Here is a 15,377-nt window from a genome sequence, read left to right on the forward strand (position 1 = left end):
GGGTCTGTAACACTTTGAAGCAAATCTGTATTCACAGCAGAAGCACACGTGTTCATTTGAAAGCCAGCACAGACCCTGCTTACCTAGTGAAGTTGCACACAACTGTGCCGAGGCAGAGCAGGCACACGACAGTACAAGGTTGTTCCCCACAAGTGAATGTCGTGATGTATGCAAATTTGGGTAGAGCCCAAACTTAAACTATTTTGGTATGCATATTTATTTCATTCATTCTTCTCACATAGCAGTGCAACCTGCATGGTGATCCAGTGACTAGGAGGTTTCTTCGTTGGCAGATGAACTGACGTTAAGAAATTTGGTGGTAAACTAGTAAAAGTATTTCTTGTCCTGTCAGGTGTTTGGTAAATTGGACATTCAAAAGTCTGGAGCTCTGAGTCTGTCTGGTCAGAAGCTTGGGATGTTTCAATCTAAAAACAGTTAACAAAAGCAACAGGTCACATTTTCTGTGAGTAGGCTTGAGGTAAATACATTTTTTGTACTAAATTAATGATAGTCAAGTTGCATATTGAAATTGTGTCTAGAGAAGTTAAAATAGAGATAACTTGATAGCTTTCGGTATAATATCCCTGAGAGATAACAATGGACATCAGTTTTAGATCTTTAACAATATGGTACTATTTTGTCTAAAGTACATTATTACATTTGAAGGGACTCTAATAGGCCTGAGCATGACTTAAACATGGCACTGGCAGGCCTTGCCCTTCATCCCATTCCCTGTGCCTGCTAAAAACCGTTAGCTTACATCCCTAAATCTGGCCACCAAGGTCTACTTTCTTATTTAGCCACTTCCCCCCTCCTGAGGCTGACCACCAAGGTTCAGTTATCAAAGTATTGAAGTCTAGCAATCAAAAGTCCCCTTTGGCTACCCTAATTAACATTCCCAATTCTAATTTTAAACACTCCATCCTATTACAGGGCTTCCCCTTCTGCCTTTATAAACTGCCATTTTCCTATGTTCTACATCTGTCTCCTCTCTAGCCAGAGGCAGGCCTCTGTTCCTCTGGGACAAACACCCCTCCCCCTCTCCCTTCTCCCTCGTCCTCTGTCTCCTGTCTTTGTCTCTGATTTCCTGCCCTCTGTTCTTTGGGGCAAATACATCTCCTTTGTGCTGAGAACTTGGTCTGTGCTGATAACCAGTCTTCAACATTTCCCTCATGAGATCACAGGTAATTCAAGCTCAGAAGTTAGGGATTTCCTTATCAAGTTAGGTGATTACCTTTGTTGGCAAAAAGTGGATATCAGGGAATTCACAGCATAAGTCACTGGGCAGTGAGTCTTCCAGGACTTCCTGTTCAGGATCCCACCGTGCACCCTCAATGAATAAACCAAAAATGTACACTCCACTGGGAGATTGGTCCTTTTCCTGATGAGAAAGAAGGATGAGGATGCTTCTTGCAGAAGTCTGCGATATGTGATACCCCCTCCCTGAAGTGTGGTATATCCCTGCCTCAGGTTGCCCTGAATGCTGAGGTGAAACTAGACTCCAAATTTCTAAAGTTTCTTAGAGGGAACAACAAATAATACAAACCAGAGCAGGGTGAATGAGATGGAAAGACCAGCACACAACATTAACCAGACAAACAGCTGGTTCTTTGAACGGTTCAACAAGATTGACTGAATACTAGCCAAATTAACCAAAAGAAACAGAAGGTGCAAATTAATAAATCAATGACAGAAAGGGAGTTGATACAATAGACTAATGAAAGCCACAGATCATTAGGGAGTGCTTTGAAAACTTAGACTCCAATAAACTGAAAAATCTAGACAAAATGGATAAATTTCTAAGTGTATATTGACTTACAAAAATTAAGCCAGAATATATCACTGTAAATATATCCATAGCAAACCAGGAGAAAAAAAGCATTGATTAAAAGTCTTAGTATAAAGAAACAGTCAAGGCTGGAGAAGTGACATGCTGCTAAGTCTACCAAGCTTTCAAGGAAGACCTGACACCAATACTTTCAGACTCCGTTCAGGGGAGGAACATTACGAAGCTCTTTCTATGGAGCCAGCACAAGACTGGTCCTGAACCTGAATAAAGACCACAAAGAGGAAAACTACAGGTCAATCTGAATGAATATAGATACAAGAAATCTTCACAAAATACTTGGAAACTGATTTTAAGATCACATTAAGATCACACATCACAACCAAACTGGTTTCATTCCAAGGATGCAAGGTTGATTGACATACAGATCAATAAAAATGTAATTAATAAATGTAAAGACAAATTGCATGATCATCTCAACAGAAGGCAGAAAAAGTATTGAAAATTCCACGTATGATAAAAGTCCTGAGCAAACAAGGAAAGACAGAGCCTTCCTTATAATCAAGGTGATAGACAAGCTCATAGCCAACATTGTGCTAAAGATGGAAAACAGCACTTTTTCTTGGCACAGACAAGTGTGCCCATCGTCTTCACTCATATTGAGTAAAGTGTTCAAGAAGACAAGAGAAAGGTGTAAAAGAAATCAGGAAGGAAGAAAAACTGTCTTAGATAGGTTTCTGTTGCTGTGTTACAGACCATGACCAAAAGCAACTTAGATAGAAAAGGATTCATTTAGCTTAAATATTCTGAAGGGAGCCAAGACAGCAGCTCAACAGGGTAGGAACCTGGAGGCAGGGACTGAATAGAGGCCATGGAAGAGTGCTGCTTCCTGGCCTGCAGGCAGGGCTTGCGGAGCCTCTTTCTTTTTTTTTTTTTTTTTCTTTTTTTTGGTTTTTTTCGAGACAGGGTTTCTCTGTGTAGCTTTGCGCCTTTCCTGGAACTCGCTTTGGAGACCAGGCTGGCCTCGAACTCACAGAGATCCGCCTGCCTCTGCCTCCCGAGTGCTGGGATTAAAGGTTTGCGCCACCACCGCCCGGCACGGAGCCTCTTTCTTACACCGTCAGGATCGTCTGTCCAGGGATTGCACTTCCCGCAGTGGGCTGGCCCCTCTACAACACTCATCAGTCAAGAAAATGCCCTATGGACTCGCCTACAAGCAATCTGATTGCAGGGTTTCCTCCACTGAGGTTTCTTTTCCCAGATAACTTTACCTTGTGTCAAGTTGACAGACTAACCAGGACACTATCCTGTTTGGCAGATAAAATTATTTTATTCTTGAAAGACCTGATGGACTCCACCAAAAGCATCACCAAAAAGCTTTCAGTAGAGTAGCTTTTAGCGTGGTGGTGTATGCCTTTAATCCCAGCTCTCAGGAGCCAGAAGCAGACAGATCTCTGAGTTCCAGGCCAGCATCATCTACATAGTTTAAGTTCTGGGACAGCCAGAGCTACATAGTGAGACTTTGCACAAAACAAACAAACAAAAACCTAAAACCAACCCCCCTCCAAAAAAAAAAAAACATTAGTATCTTTTATATACATCAAAACTGAACTTCCTGATAGAGATATCAGGAAAAATATCCTATTTACAGTAACTGAAAAAGTATAGAATCTGAGAATAAACCTAACCAGGGAGGTAAAAGACTTCTATAAGGAAAAATTTAAGATGTTGAAAAAGGAATTGAAGATATCAGATGATGGAAAGACTCTCTGCTCCTGGATTTTTCAGAATTAGTGTCTGAAAATGGCTATATCATCAAAAGCAATTCTCAGATTCAGTACAATTCCTACAAAAATTCTTTACAGAACTAGATAATCTTCACAATTAGAAAAAAAATTCTAAAAGTTATATGGAAATACTAAGGATCACAGGTAGCTAAAGCAATTATAAGAACAGGACTTGAAGACAGAAGCACATTGAGACACAAAGATTCAAAACTAGTAAGAACCCACAGAACTATGAACACTTAGGTTTTATCTGTATGACTAAACAAGTCATACATTTCGTCATAAAATGGAGATTGGGGCCAGGCGTTGGTGGTGCATGTCTTTAATCCCAGCACTCGGGAGGCAGAGGCAGGAGGATCTCTGTGAGTTCGAGGCCAGCCTGGGCTACCAAGTGAGTTCCAGGAAAGGCGCAAAGTTACTCAGAGAAACCCTGTCTTGAAAAAACAACAACAACAAAAAACCCCCAAAAAACAAACCCAAAAACAACAACAACAAAAAAAAACCCAAAACCAAAACAAAAACAACAAACACAAAAACAACAATAAATAAATAAAAATTAAAATGGAGATTGGACCCTTTCCAGTCACCTCAGCACCCAGTACCTGGAAGGCTCTCCTGACTATGTTGAGCCTCTTCTGGAGAAGTTTAGAGAAATCATCCTCCTGTTTATCGATAGTGCTACGAATTACTTTGTGAGTGAAAGTGAGAACATCCATGGAGATTCCTTGGGCCCTTCCATAGTCTTGAAGCACAGCAGTGAGGAAGGCTTTGAAGAAAAACATAGTGCCAAAGTTTCTGGTAAGCCTCAGGTTTCCTGTGGGGTAGGCACCATGGCTGCCCCATGGAGATGAAGGGAAATGCCAGGAAGGAAGGGAATGGGGTGTTGTGTATCAGTTTACTCCTAGATAAAACATTCCATTTTAGAGGGAGGCTTGGGAAGATGCAGAATATTCTCATGGGAGGTGAAACATTCCATCCCACAGAGAAGCTCCATAAAACTCAGGAAGGAAGCGATTCAAAGACTTCAGGAAGTTCCTGAAACTGACCAGTTTCAGCAGGCTCCTCCCTCCCCAAGTGTAAATAATAAGGACTGCTGAGAGATACTCTCAGACATGCTGGACTTCTTGGACAAGACTCTCCAGCTTGTTGAACTGCCTGCAGATTTTCCATTCAGCTTCAGGGTTCCAGCTTTCATGAGCTTTGTTGCATCACCATGTTGGGGTGGGCTTTGGTGATGCAACTGTCTTTGAGTCATTTCTGCTCCTGTAAATAACCCTGATACATTGGTTCACAGAGGTGGACTTTGGTGATATCCTTATTTTGGTTGGTTCCTTATCTCGTGTGAATAGAAGTTTGTTGACACTTACCTGGGAATAGTGTCACACACCATGGGGTGAGACTGGAGGACAGGAGGGACCAGCTACCCACACTTTCAGGCCTGTGCACGAGGGCTGTTTGTGTAGGTCTAGCTCCCCACTCCCTTTGTGCAGGGAGAGGGGTTACAGTCGTGGGAACTGAGCCTCTTCTGATCTTATTGTGACTGATAATTGTACTTTACTGTAATCTTGGTAGCAGAGATAGGTCATAGATGAGGGAGTATGGAACCCAGTGGTGCCTGAAGCTTCTTCCAGCAATGCCATACCGACATTAGCCTGCTTATTAACCTGCCTATGGCAGTTCTGCCCCATGTGACATGGAGGGAGGGTACAGACAAAGGGCAAAGTCAACCTGTGTGACGATGATTTCTTCATCGGGTCTGTGGGCCTCTCCCGTGTCCCCCATTTCAGTGACCTCATCTTTCCAATCCAGTGGAGGCCTTGGAGCCTACTGAGCTCTGCCTGCCCTCTTAGCCCATCATCTCCAACAGGGAGGCCAGCTGGGTCTGCCTCCTAACTTTCCTTCTGTCTGCCTCCTTCTCTCCTGTCCCATGACCGCCCACTACAGCCACTGCCAGCTTTTGACTGGAGCAAAGACTTCCCTACGGCCAAGATCAAGCCTGAACCTCTCTGGGCTGCCAATGCCCCCTTCCCTGTCAAGCGGGTGCCTATGACCTCCCCCGCCCCTCCACTGCAACAATTCCCCGCTGCCTCCCGACAGCCATCTTTCCAGCTTCAGCCCACATTTGCTGTCTGTGGCCTGTGTCTGTCCTTGGTTGAACATTTGATTCTAAGTCAGGCTAAATTCAGAATGTGGTCACTTGGATGGGTTCCTCAGAGTCATCCAAGTTACCAGTTGTAGGACTTTGGGCAAGTTTCTTCCCCTGCCCCCTTTTTAAAAATTTTTTTTTTCCCATTAGATTTCTCATTTTAGTGTGTTTTGCTTTCATGTACGTCTGTGTACCACATGTGTGCTTGGTGTCCCGGAACTGGAATTGTGAAACACCATGTCAGTGCTGGGGACCAGCAAGAGTAAGCCATCTCTCCAGGTCCCCAGGCAAGTTTCTTAACTTCTCTGTGCCATGTTTCTCCTGGTTGGGCGTGCAGATGATTACAGCCTTGGCAGGCCACTGAGGGAACTGTCTGAACAGAACGGGCTGGCAGCCTGTGCACCGTGTGAGGGTTGGTTCTTCCCTCCTGCCCGTCCCGCTCGGGTACTGGTTGGTAACAAGCTTCAGGTCTCATCTCAGAAGCCAGTCCTCAGAGGCCTTCTCTGGCCATCAGTTGTGGTCTCCCTGTTTTATGTACTAAGTGTTGATTCACTCTGACTCATTTGCAAAGTCACACATTGATTCTCCAGGTATTGACTGAGAGCTTTGTTGGTGTTGGACAAACTAGGTACTTGGGGTGCAACAAAAAAACAATAACAACAATAACAACCACCCAGCCTACCTGTTCCTGCCCTGGTAGAGCTCAGTCCACTGGCTTCTTCACAGGGACCTATGGGTCTCAGCTCCCTGCTTCGGTGACAATATCCCACTTAGTGTCTACCTTTCCTGCTGAGTAGTTGTGCTGACCAGGTAAGGCACAGCAGACATTCTACCATCAATTCTTTTTAATAAATGAGTGTCCAAGGTGTAGTGTTTCCTCTTGTGTAGGCCTTAGGGCGGAGTCTAAATTCCGCATTTGATATCAATAGAACCAGTGGCTTAGGGATGAGAAAGCGACCTGCCAAGGCCTAGTGGGACCTTGGGTGTGGGGAAGATGGGATAAGGAGAAGAGGTGGGGGCAGGACAGGCTCAAGCCCCTGTCTTTGGGGCCAGTGGTGGTGGAGCTACTGAGTGCAGGTGGGCCCGAGCCAGATGTGGGTGTGCGCTGGGTGCTGGCACTTACCTTGCGGAAAGAAGAAAGCAGGGAGCCAGTATCTCGCAGGAAAGCCTTCGATGAAATCACTCTCAGGGGTGGCGGGGAGTTTGGATTTCTGGTTGGCTGATGTAGCAGGCTGTTTCCAGGTCATGACAAACGTCATGTACCTGGTGAGAAACCAGTGGCAGGGCAGGGCAGCTGGGGGCACAGTGGCTGTCCCCCTCAAGTGGCCTGGCAACCTCCTGCGGCCCTTCAGGATGCTGCCCTCACTACTTAGCCCAGCCTACCTCACCCTCTGTTCTATACTTTGATGGACTCTGGGCACAGTTGGAAGCCTCTTAGGGGAAAGGAAGGGTGGATTGTGGAAGCCATGGATTTGGACATGCCTGGCTGGGCCTTGAGGAATCTTGCACTTGTTTCTGAGTTGCAGACTTTGCCCATAGCTGACGCTCATGTGCTGTGAGTCACAAGAGACAGCTGGGCACAGCCTAGACAAAGAACTTCTGAGTTTGCATGGTGATGCTCGTGTTTTCTAGTGAGACTTTGGGTAAGTCATTTCCTGTGCTGTGGCTTACTCCTTTCCGAAAGAGCATGATGACAGGGTGATCCTCACCTCCCATCACCGGACCACCATGAGAATGGAGTCAGGGAGACACAACTAAGTTTTTCACACGTAATTTCGCATTCCCTCTGGCCAGTTTTCCAGGCATAGTGTAGAATATCAGGAAGAAACACATATTGGGTATTTCCAGCTCTCAACATGGGACCCCAACTCTGAGGTCTCTGTTTTCTCATCCCCAAAGGAAACGGTGAGGAAGAAACCCGAGACTGAGCTGGCATGGTAAGGTGAGTAGGGGACTGCCAGGCTCCAGCAGAAACAGGGAAGGAATGAAAAGCAGTGTTGACTCTCACTCGATCTTACCGATGGTGTATGGCCGTGTAGGCCACTTTGGCCCAGGTGTTGAAGAAGTTCACCCGCTGGATGAGGTCGCTCACCCAGAAGCTCAGGGGCTTGCAGGACCTGTAGGCATTCTTCTGCAGATTGAGAGAGAAGAGAAGTGGATCGTTTCTGTAAATCTTGTTTAGAGGTCATTAGGCACCTTTATGCCTGGGAGAACACCTTGGCAGTAGATATGCCATTTTCCAGCTGAAAACACAGTGTTGTCTGAAAATTAGTACCAAGGGAATCACATCACCTTAACTGGAAGTGCCTGTCCTGGCCACAGGCTTTCAATACTCTTCAACCTTTACCTCTCACCTCTTCTTTCTGGGGACATTGTCTTCATGGGGACCCTGGACTTTAGCCACACGAACTCCCTAGGCTTCCTGGGACAAGTTCCCAGCCTCACCTACTGGACAGTGCTTGCCAGCCCAGCAGAGTTGGCCTGGTCTTGACCTCAGCGTTCCTTCTGCTCGCAGCCCCCACCGTCCATTCTCAATCCCGTTCGTAACCAGCCCTCAGACATCAAGGATGGAGGGAGTGGGGCTTGCCGTCCTCAGCCGCCTCCATCTCCTGACAGTAGGTGTCTTGTGGAGGAGATCATGGCCTCCTGTCCCCTTTACTGTCCTCATTAGAAATCAGTGGTCACAGCTGTTTTCTCACCCCAGTCCAGGGCACCCAGATTCCTCCTGAATTCTGCCTGCTGCCTTTCAGTCCCATCCACTGGTTGTCTTTTTGTGATGGCTGTTGCCTGAGTCCTTCCAGCCCTTCCTTCTCTCCACCCTCACCCCTGGGGGTCCCATTGTTTCATCCAGGCCGACTACACTAAGCCTTGCTTGGAGTTCTCATACCTAACTATTCTCAGGAGCTTCGCTTTCAACTCCAAAATCTCCACACACTTGCCGTAGCCATCTTAGCACTTGTGCTAGCTGGACATCCCAGTTAGCTGAGCTCACGTCTGTCTGTCTGTCAGTCAGTCAGCATGCCGCCACTCAGCCTTCTGCGGTGTCACAGCCCCCGACACTGGCATCAGGAAGCCCCTTGGGCCCTTCCAGCCCACTGAGCACAGGAGCCCAGAAATCCTGTCAGCTCTGAAGTCCTGCCATGCTACATGTGTGAAATCTACAGAAGCTACATTTTGAGTTTTCACTAGTTCCTATTCAATTTTCAAAGAATTAGGTGTCGTTGGATGCCTTTAACCTGTTTCCGTGTTTTCTATACAGGTTGTTTTTTAAAAAAAGTACTGTGTTGACCTGCAATTCACATAACCATGCAATTACTCATTTAAGGCACACATCCAATAAACAGTTGTTAAATGTATTTACTGAGTTGGACGGCCAATACTGTAGTCACCCTTCAGCATATTTTCAGCACTAAAGTAAAAACCAAACCAAACAGATGAAAACCCTGTTTTTCTGTTTTGTTTTTTGTTTGTGCTGCTTAGTTCTCTGTTACCTGCAGCTGGAGGCAGCCACTTTGTATGCGTTTGTCTGTTATGGATGTTTCATTTAAATGAGTCATCCACTGTGGCTTTTTGTGATTACTTTCTTACACTCTGTAGAAGAGCCTCACTTTTCAGGGTTCACCCATGCAGCATCTGTCAGCATTGGTTATGTTGGTGGCAATCATCTGTAATACTTTCTTGTTCCCTAAGGATATGTACCTTACAGCCTTTGTAAACATGTGACGTTTTGTACTAACTAAAAATATGAATAAGATAAAACAGAACAGCAGACCAAAATACTACAAAATGTAAAATTAAAACCAATGCCTTTCTCCACACATGGCCCATTATGACACCACTTAAGGTAACTATTGAGGTCTGCTTTTTCTCCTACAACGTCTGTGTTTCTTGAAACTAAGACACATGTACTTTTTATAAGCAAACATGCCCCCATATTCTTCTGACACTTTAAAAACCTTACCAAGCCTTTGTGGAGATCTCTGTGGTATTGCACACATGCCTCATCTTGTGCAGACGTTATTTCACATACCCCCCTGCCCCCCATGGATCTCCAGGCTGTTTTCAGATTTATGTTGCTACAGCTGTATGGTAAATACCTCGAAGATAACTTTTGGTAGAACTGCCACACTGCCCTCTAATTGGTTGTATTCACTCACATTTGTACCAAAAGCAGATCAGCACAGTGGTCACACATCATCTCTTCATGTGGAGCAGTGAACTTGGTCATTGTGGAGCATGGACATTCCTCTCAGGCTAGAGGCCAACAAGATGCATGGCTGCTTACCTGCCACAGCATGGGCACTCTGGCTTTCAGGAAAGAGTCGTATGTCTCTTCCAGCTCTTGAGTGAGGATGCTCTCTCCCTTTATAGCAAGTTGAAGGTCCTTTAATGATTGATGTATGACAGATAATAACTTATTGAACCGTTCTATTTCTTGGCTCAAAAAGGTTATCAAGACAGAGTGGATAAGGGGATCATGGCCTGAATTAAAAAAAAAGATGGGGGGAATGTGATATTAATAGGGGAAGAAGGGATGCAAGCTTCCAAGTTGGAGGAAGTCCATGTATTTTGACCATGGTTGGTAGACATTTTCTAAGAAAGTGTAGATAGCAAATATTTTAGTTTTTTTTTTTTTATCAACCATACTGCCTGCTATGACTCATACTAAGAGTGTCACCACACCTAGTATGCAAATCAGTAAGCACCAGTTGTGTCTCAAGAAAGCTTTAGCCAGTCATGGTGGCACACGCCTTTAATCCTAGTTCTTGGGAGGCAGAGGAGGCAGACCTATGTGAGTTCAAGGCCAGGCTGGTCTACAGAGACAGTTCCAGGACAGCCAGAGCAACATTGTGAGACCCTGCCTCAAATAAGCCAAAAGAAAGCCTGAGTCCGAAATTCATACAGTATTTATGTGTCAGAAAGTAGATGTTCTACCGTTGACATAGTAAACCACTGGAATCCTATAAAAACAGCCTTTATAAAAGCTCACGCCATTAATTCCAGCTCTAATGAAACAGAGCCAGCCAGGGCCCCTTAGTGAGACCCTCTTTTTAATATCTGCGTCTTGCAGGCAGAACTGAAGACTAGCTTTAGCACTGAGAGATTCATTCCCCTCATACGCAAACCATTACAGTCATTAAGTGACGTCACCTCATGAGACCACTGGGGCGCGTGCTGCCACCGCCTGCAGTCACCATGCTTTTTGGTAAACTGTTGCTCAGCATTTGGCTCCAACATGACTTTTGGAAAGAGTTAGACTATGGGGCTGGAGAGACGGCGCAGTGGGTAAGCCATGTGCTGCTCTTTGCTCTTGCAGAGGACCTGAACTTGATTTCCAGCACCCACGCCATGGCTAACAACTGCCATCTCCCATTCGGGGAGACACCTCACCTTTCACTGCTGTGGTTCCTCTACCTTCCTCCCAGGTCAGAATCTTTCCTGATGAGGCTGCAGTCTGGGGAGAAGCTCGGGGTTGCTACTCACCTTCAACATTTTTCTGAAGCCTCTCCCACATTGAACTTGATAAAATGAATTTGAATGTGCATTGGCTCTCAGGCCCGGAAACTTCCTCTTTCTCCACTGTCAGGGGCAGCTGAACCATTATGTCAGCTAGGATCTCCATCACCAGGTCGTCATTGCTCTGCTCGGGACTGCAAAGGAGTCAGGTGAAGAGGGAGGCACAGACCCACACTCTGGGGGGACCCTCTGCTTTGGCCCCACAGAACATGAGCAGCTCCATGGAGCCCACAGCTGTGATACAGAAGACCTCAGAGACACTGGAGTTCACTTTACAGAAGAGAAAACTTGTCTGGTCACTTATATGTTTATAAGGAAATGTCTTTTAAAAGCCTCCTTAGGGCTTGTTTCAAAAACAACTTTTTTTAGATTCCATCTGCAGACAGGCACATGCCTAGACTGGATGATGATGAGGAGGAGGCAGGCCCAGTAGCTCATGGGTTCTCAGTGGGTCACTTTGTCACATTCCTCTGTGCTTACCCAAGGGCTTCTTGACCATGAACTCTGGGTGTGACGGGGGTAGTGCATGTACATGGCTGGGCGAGACAGTGGTGGCACGTGGCTGGAAGGATACTTGGAAGTCCTTCCAAAGATGAGAAGCCAGGGTCAGAAATGAACGAGGAGGACAGGGCACACAGGACAGAAAGCAGGGACCGCTACACTCCTTTGGGCTCCCTTTCCTTGCCAGTATGGGCCAGTTTTTCACCTAACACCAAAGTTTCATTTTAGCCAAATGAATGCTGTCTTTCAAAGCAGCTGAGAACTGATACCACCAGTATGGCCTTTTAGCTCAATAGCACTGCTTTTGGGCACCTTACAAGTCACCAAGGACATGCATTTTCTATGCTGTGCTTTTGCTTTTTGCTTTGGTTTCTTAGTAGCCATCCAAGGTAGCTTCAAGTAATTTCAGAAGTCAAAAGGTTTGAATATGACAGGTCTCCCAATGGCATCTCATAGACAAATGAGTTTCCATGTTTGAGCAACATGACTGGAGGAATTATGGCCTCTCCATCTAAGTGAAGGGACACTGTGAAACATGTTTAAGATTCTTGTTAAATCTATTCCTGTTGTATAGTTATTTCTTTCAGAATGTTCTTTTCTAGAGAAAGATTCCTTCATACTGAGGAAATAAACTAAACTTAGAAGACACAGGGAGTAAAGTAAGTCACAAGTCTCAGGAAGTTCCTGAAACTTAGAATATTCGCAAGGCTCCCTGCAAAGTTATATCAGAATGATCAGTTGCTGAGTGGGAGACACTGATGAGGCGAGCTGCTTGTCAACTTTCAGGAGTTGCCACTTATACTAGGGTGGACTTTGTGGTGACATAGATTTCTTAGACTCATCTCTGTTCCTGTAAGTAGCCTGTAACCCATACTCCTGAAAATAATTTCAGTGAACCCACTGATTCTCTAAGCTAGATTTGGGAGGAATTGTTTCTGTGGTGTGCTGTCAGTGCCCTATCTGAGATGAACAGACATTTGTTTACACCTCCCCAGGAAAAGCCACACAATTCCATTATAACTATGCCATCTTTTACTGGTGTGTTGGGGAAAGATAATAGTATGAAGGGTATCATCAGAAGTATGGAGTCTACAGGACATTCCACCTGCTGCTCTGGGAATATCTGGATGTTTTCTCTTGGGCATATGCCTTTCTCCATATGCAGTTTCCCCCTATGAAGCAGATGGTATATACTCAGGTCTAGTGAAATTATGTATTTATTGTTTGTAAACAATACAGGACGATGGATCAAATAGTAAAGCGCATGTGCCAAAGCGAGCATACTAATGTCATCTGAATGAGTCACGATCCAAATAGATAAGACTATAATAGAATGTAGAAGAATTCCAGTTGGTTTGGAGGTACACGGGGAAAATACATGTATTTTAATAGCCAAAGGAATGTAAACTCTGTCTAGAGGTATTAGAGGATATGTAGTTGGCATCCAGGGATGTGGGTAATGTGGCCACCTCTCATAGAATTGTGGAGTAATTATCCTGACAGTTACAGAGTTCTGAGTATCCTACTCATGCTCCCAACAAGAAGTAATCCCAACAAGGGAAAAATTATAGAAAAGATATTTTTGTACCAAGGAATGCTATTATCTAGAATATTGCATATGTGTATGTGTGTATGTGTGTGTGTGTGTGTGTGTGTGTGTGTGTGTGTGTGTGTGTTTATAGAATAATCTTTTTGTACACTGTGAAGATGTGTCATTCTGATTGGTTTAACAAAAAGCTGAATGGCCAATAGCTAGGCAGGATTTTCAGGCACACAGGACGCTGGGAAGAAGAAGTGGGGAGTCACCAGCCAGGGGGAGAGGAAGCAGCACGGGCAGTACAGAGTAAATGTAATAAAACCATGAGACAAAAGTAGATTGATAAAAAGGGATTAATTTAAGTTGTAAGAACTAGTTAGTAACAAGCCTAAGCTATCGGCCTAACCTTTATAATCAATAATAAGTCTCCATGTCATTATTGGGAAGCCAGTGGTCCCAATGAAAAGGCCCAACCATGTGTGTGTGTGTGTGTGTGTGTGTGTGTGTGTGTGTGTGCAGGTGAACTTGCCTGTGTAGGCATATGTGGAGGTGAAAGGTTGATGTTGGGATGGCTTTTGTCTCAGTTGTCTCTCAGCCATATTGATTTACTTATCCATTGAAACAAGGTCTCTCACTGAACTTGGAGCTCACCATCTTGGCAAGCTAGCTGGCCAGCATGCTCCAGGATCCACCTGTCTCCCCCTTCTAGCACTTGGTGACACACGTGTGCCTGACTTTTCTGTGGGTTCTGGGAATCTGAACACCAGCCCTCATGTTTGCACAGCAAACTTTGGTAAACTGAGCCAACTCTCCAGCTCATGAACACTGTGATAGTCCTGAGAACGGGGCCTCTTAAACTTGAGAGGTGAAGCCTATGCCTCCATTTAAAAAAAGAGAGAACTGAGAAAACACTTTAAACTGAAATCCTGCTAAATTTATATAAATAAAAGAACAAATGAATTTAAGATTCACTATATATATCTGGTTATTAGATTTATGAAAATGATTGACAGACTTGAGAAGGCCTGGCAGACAGACAACAGAAGGATGCAAACTGTAACAAATTTTAATCTACTTGCAAATGTTTGATCAAGGCCCCAAACGGGACATTACTGAGAGGCTTTGACATGGTGGTTGTTAAGATATGCCACACCTAGAAATTAAAAAACTGAAAACGAGGAAGGAAATCCCCAGACTCTCAGGGAGTCCCTGTGACGTAGCCAGGATCACTGTCTTGACTCAAATGAGGGGCCTTGGCAGAGCATGGCTTCCCCATGTTCATGAAATAACACAGCAGAGCTAGGATTTGAACACAGGTCTGGAGGGAAGTTGGAGGAGAAAGTGAGCACACCATGATCTAGTTCCTAAGCTCCCTGGGAGACAGCACTGGGGGTTGTCTAAAAAGGGAGAGTGGAGTTTCCTTAGCCAGTGAAAACATTGAGGGATCCAGACATATAGCTCTGGCATAGACATACTTGATTTCATTTTACAGTCTCTGGGGAGGAGGCTTGAATTTGGTGTACATGTATTACACCATTTAGACCTCACAGCATCCTCGAAGGGCACTCAGGTCTTTCTACCCCCTTACAGGTAAGGACACTGAAGCAGCCTGTAGAGCTGGGATTCACACGGGTCTCTGAGCACAGGCCAATTTCTCTTGAGCTCACAACCCTTCCCATCACTGCCACAGCTGTCTGTCCCTCCTGAGAAGCAAATGTGCATGTCCCACATTTAAACAAAGTCATTTAAAGCTAGGTATTATGGACCACACCTTTAATCCCAGCACTCGGGAGGCAGAGGCAGGCAGATCTCTGTGAGTTCGAGGACTCTACAAAGTGAATTCTAAGACAGCCAGGCTGTTACACAGAGAAACCATGTCTTGAAAAACCAAAATCAAACCAAAACATAAAAACCAAATTCACTTAGAAGACAACTCACTAGGTACAATTCAGTCACTCATCCAAAAAATACTTATTAACTACTACATGCTTGGCAAGTGTGTGTGTGTGTGTGTGTGTGTGTGTGTGTGTGTGTGTGTGTGTGTGTATGTGCACACATGCACACATATGAGCATGGGTGTATGGGTGTGCATGCGTATCATGT

General features: G+C 45.0%; 1 protein-coding gene across 1 annotated transcript in view; it reads right to left on the reverse strand.

Moving 5' to 3' along the window:
- Positions 1 to 199: 199 nt before the first annotated feature.
- The window catches only part of Dnah14 (dynein axonemal heavy chain 14), a 225,464-nt gene continuing 210,286 nt past the window's right edge, over positions 200 to 15,377 (reverse strand). Inside the window, 7 exon segments of the mRNA XM_037211077.1 lie at positions 200 to 425; positions 1,235 to 1,381; positions 4,176 to 4,339; positions 6,843 to 6,982; positions 7,738 to 7,850; positions 10,005 to 10,201; positions 11,204 to 11,370. Coding sequence (XP_037066972.1) covers positions 222 to 425; positions 1,235 to 1,381; positions 4,176 to 4,339; positions 6,843 to 6,982; positions 7,738 to 7,850; positions 10,005 to 10,201; positions 11,204 to 11,370 — 1,132 coding nt within the window. The 3' untranslated portion in view covers positions 200 to 221.

Source organism: Peromyscus leucopus, chromosome 15, assembly GCF_004664715.2.
Source record: "Peromyscus leucopus breed LL Stock chromosome 15, UCI_PerLeu_2.1, whole genome shotgun sequence".
In the NCBI taxonomy this organism is placed as follows: domain Eukaryota; kingdom Metazoa; phylum Chordata; class Mammalia; order Rodentia; family Cricetidae; genus Peromyscus; species Peromyscus leucopus.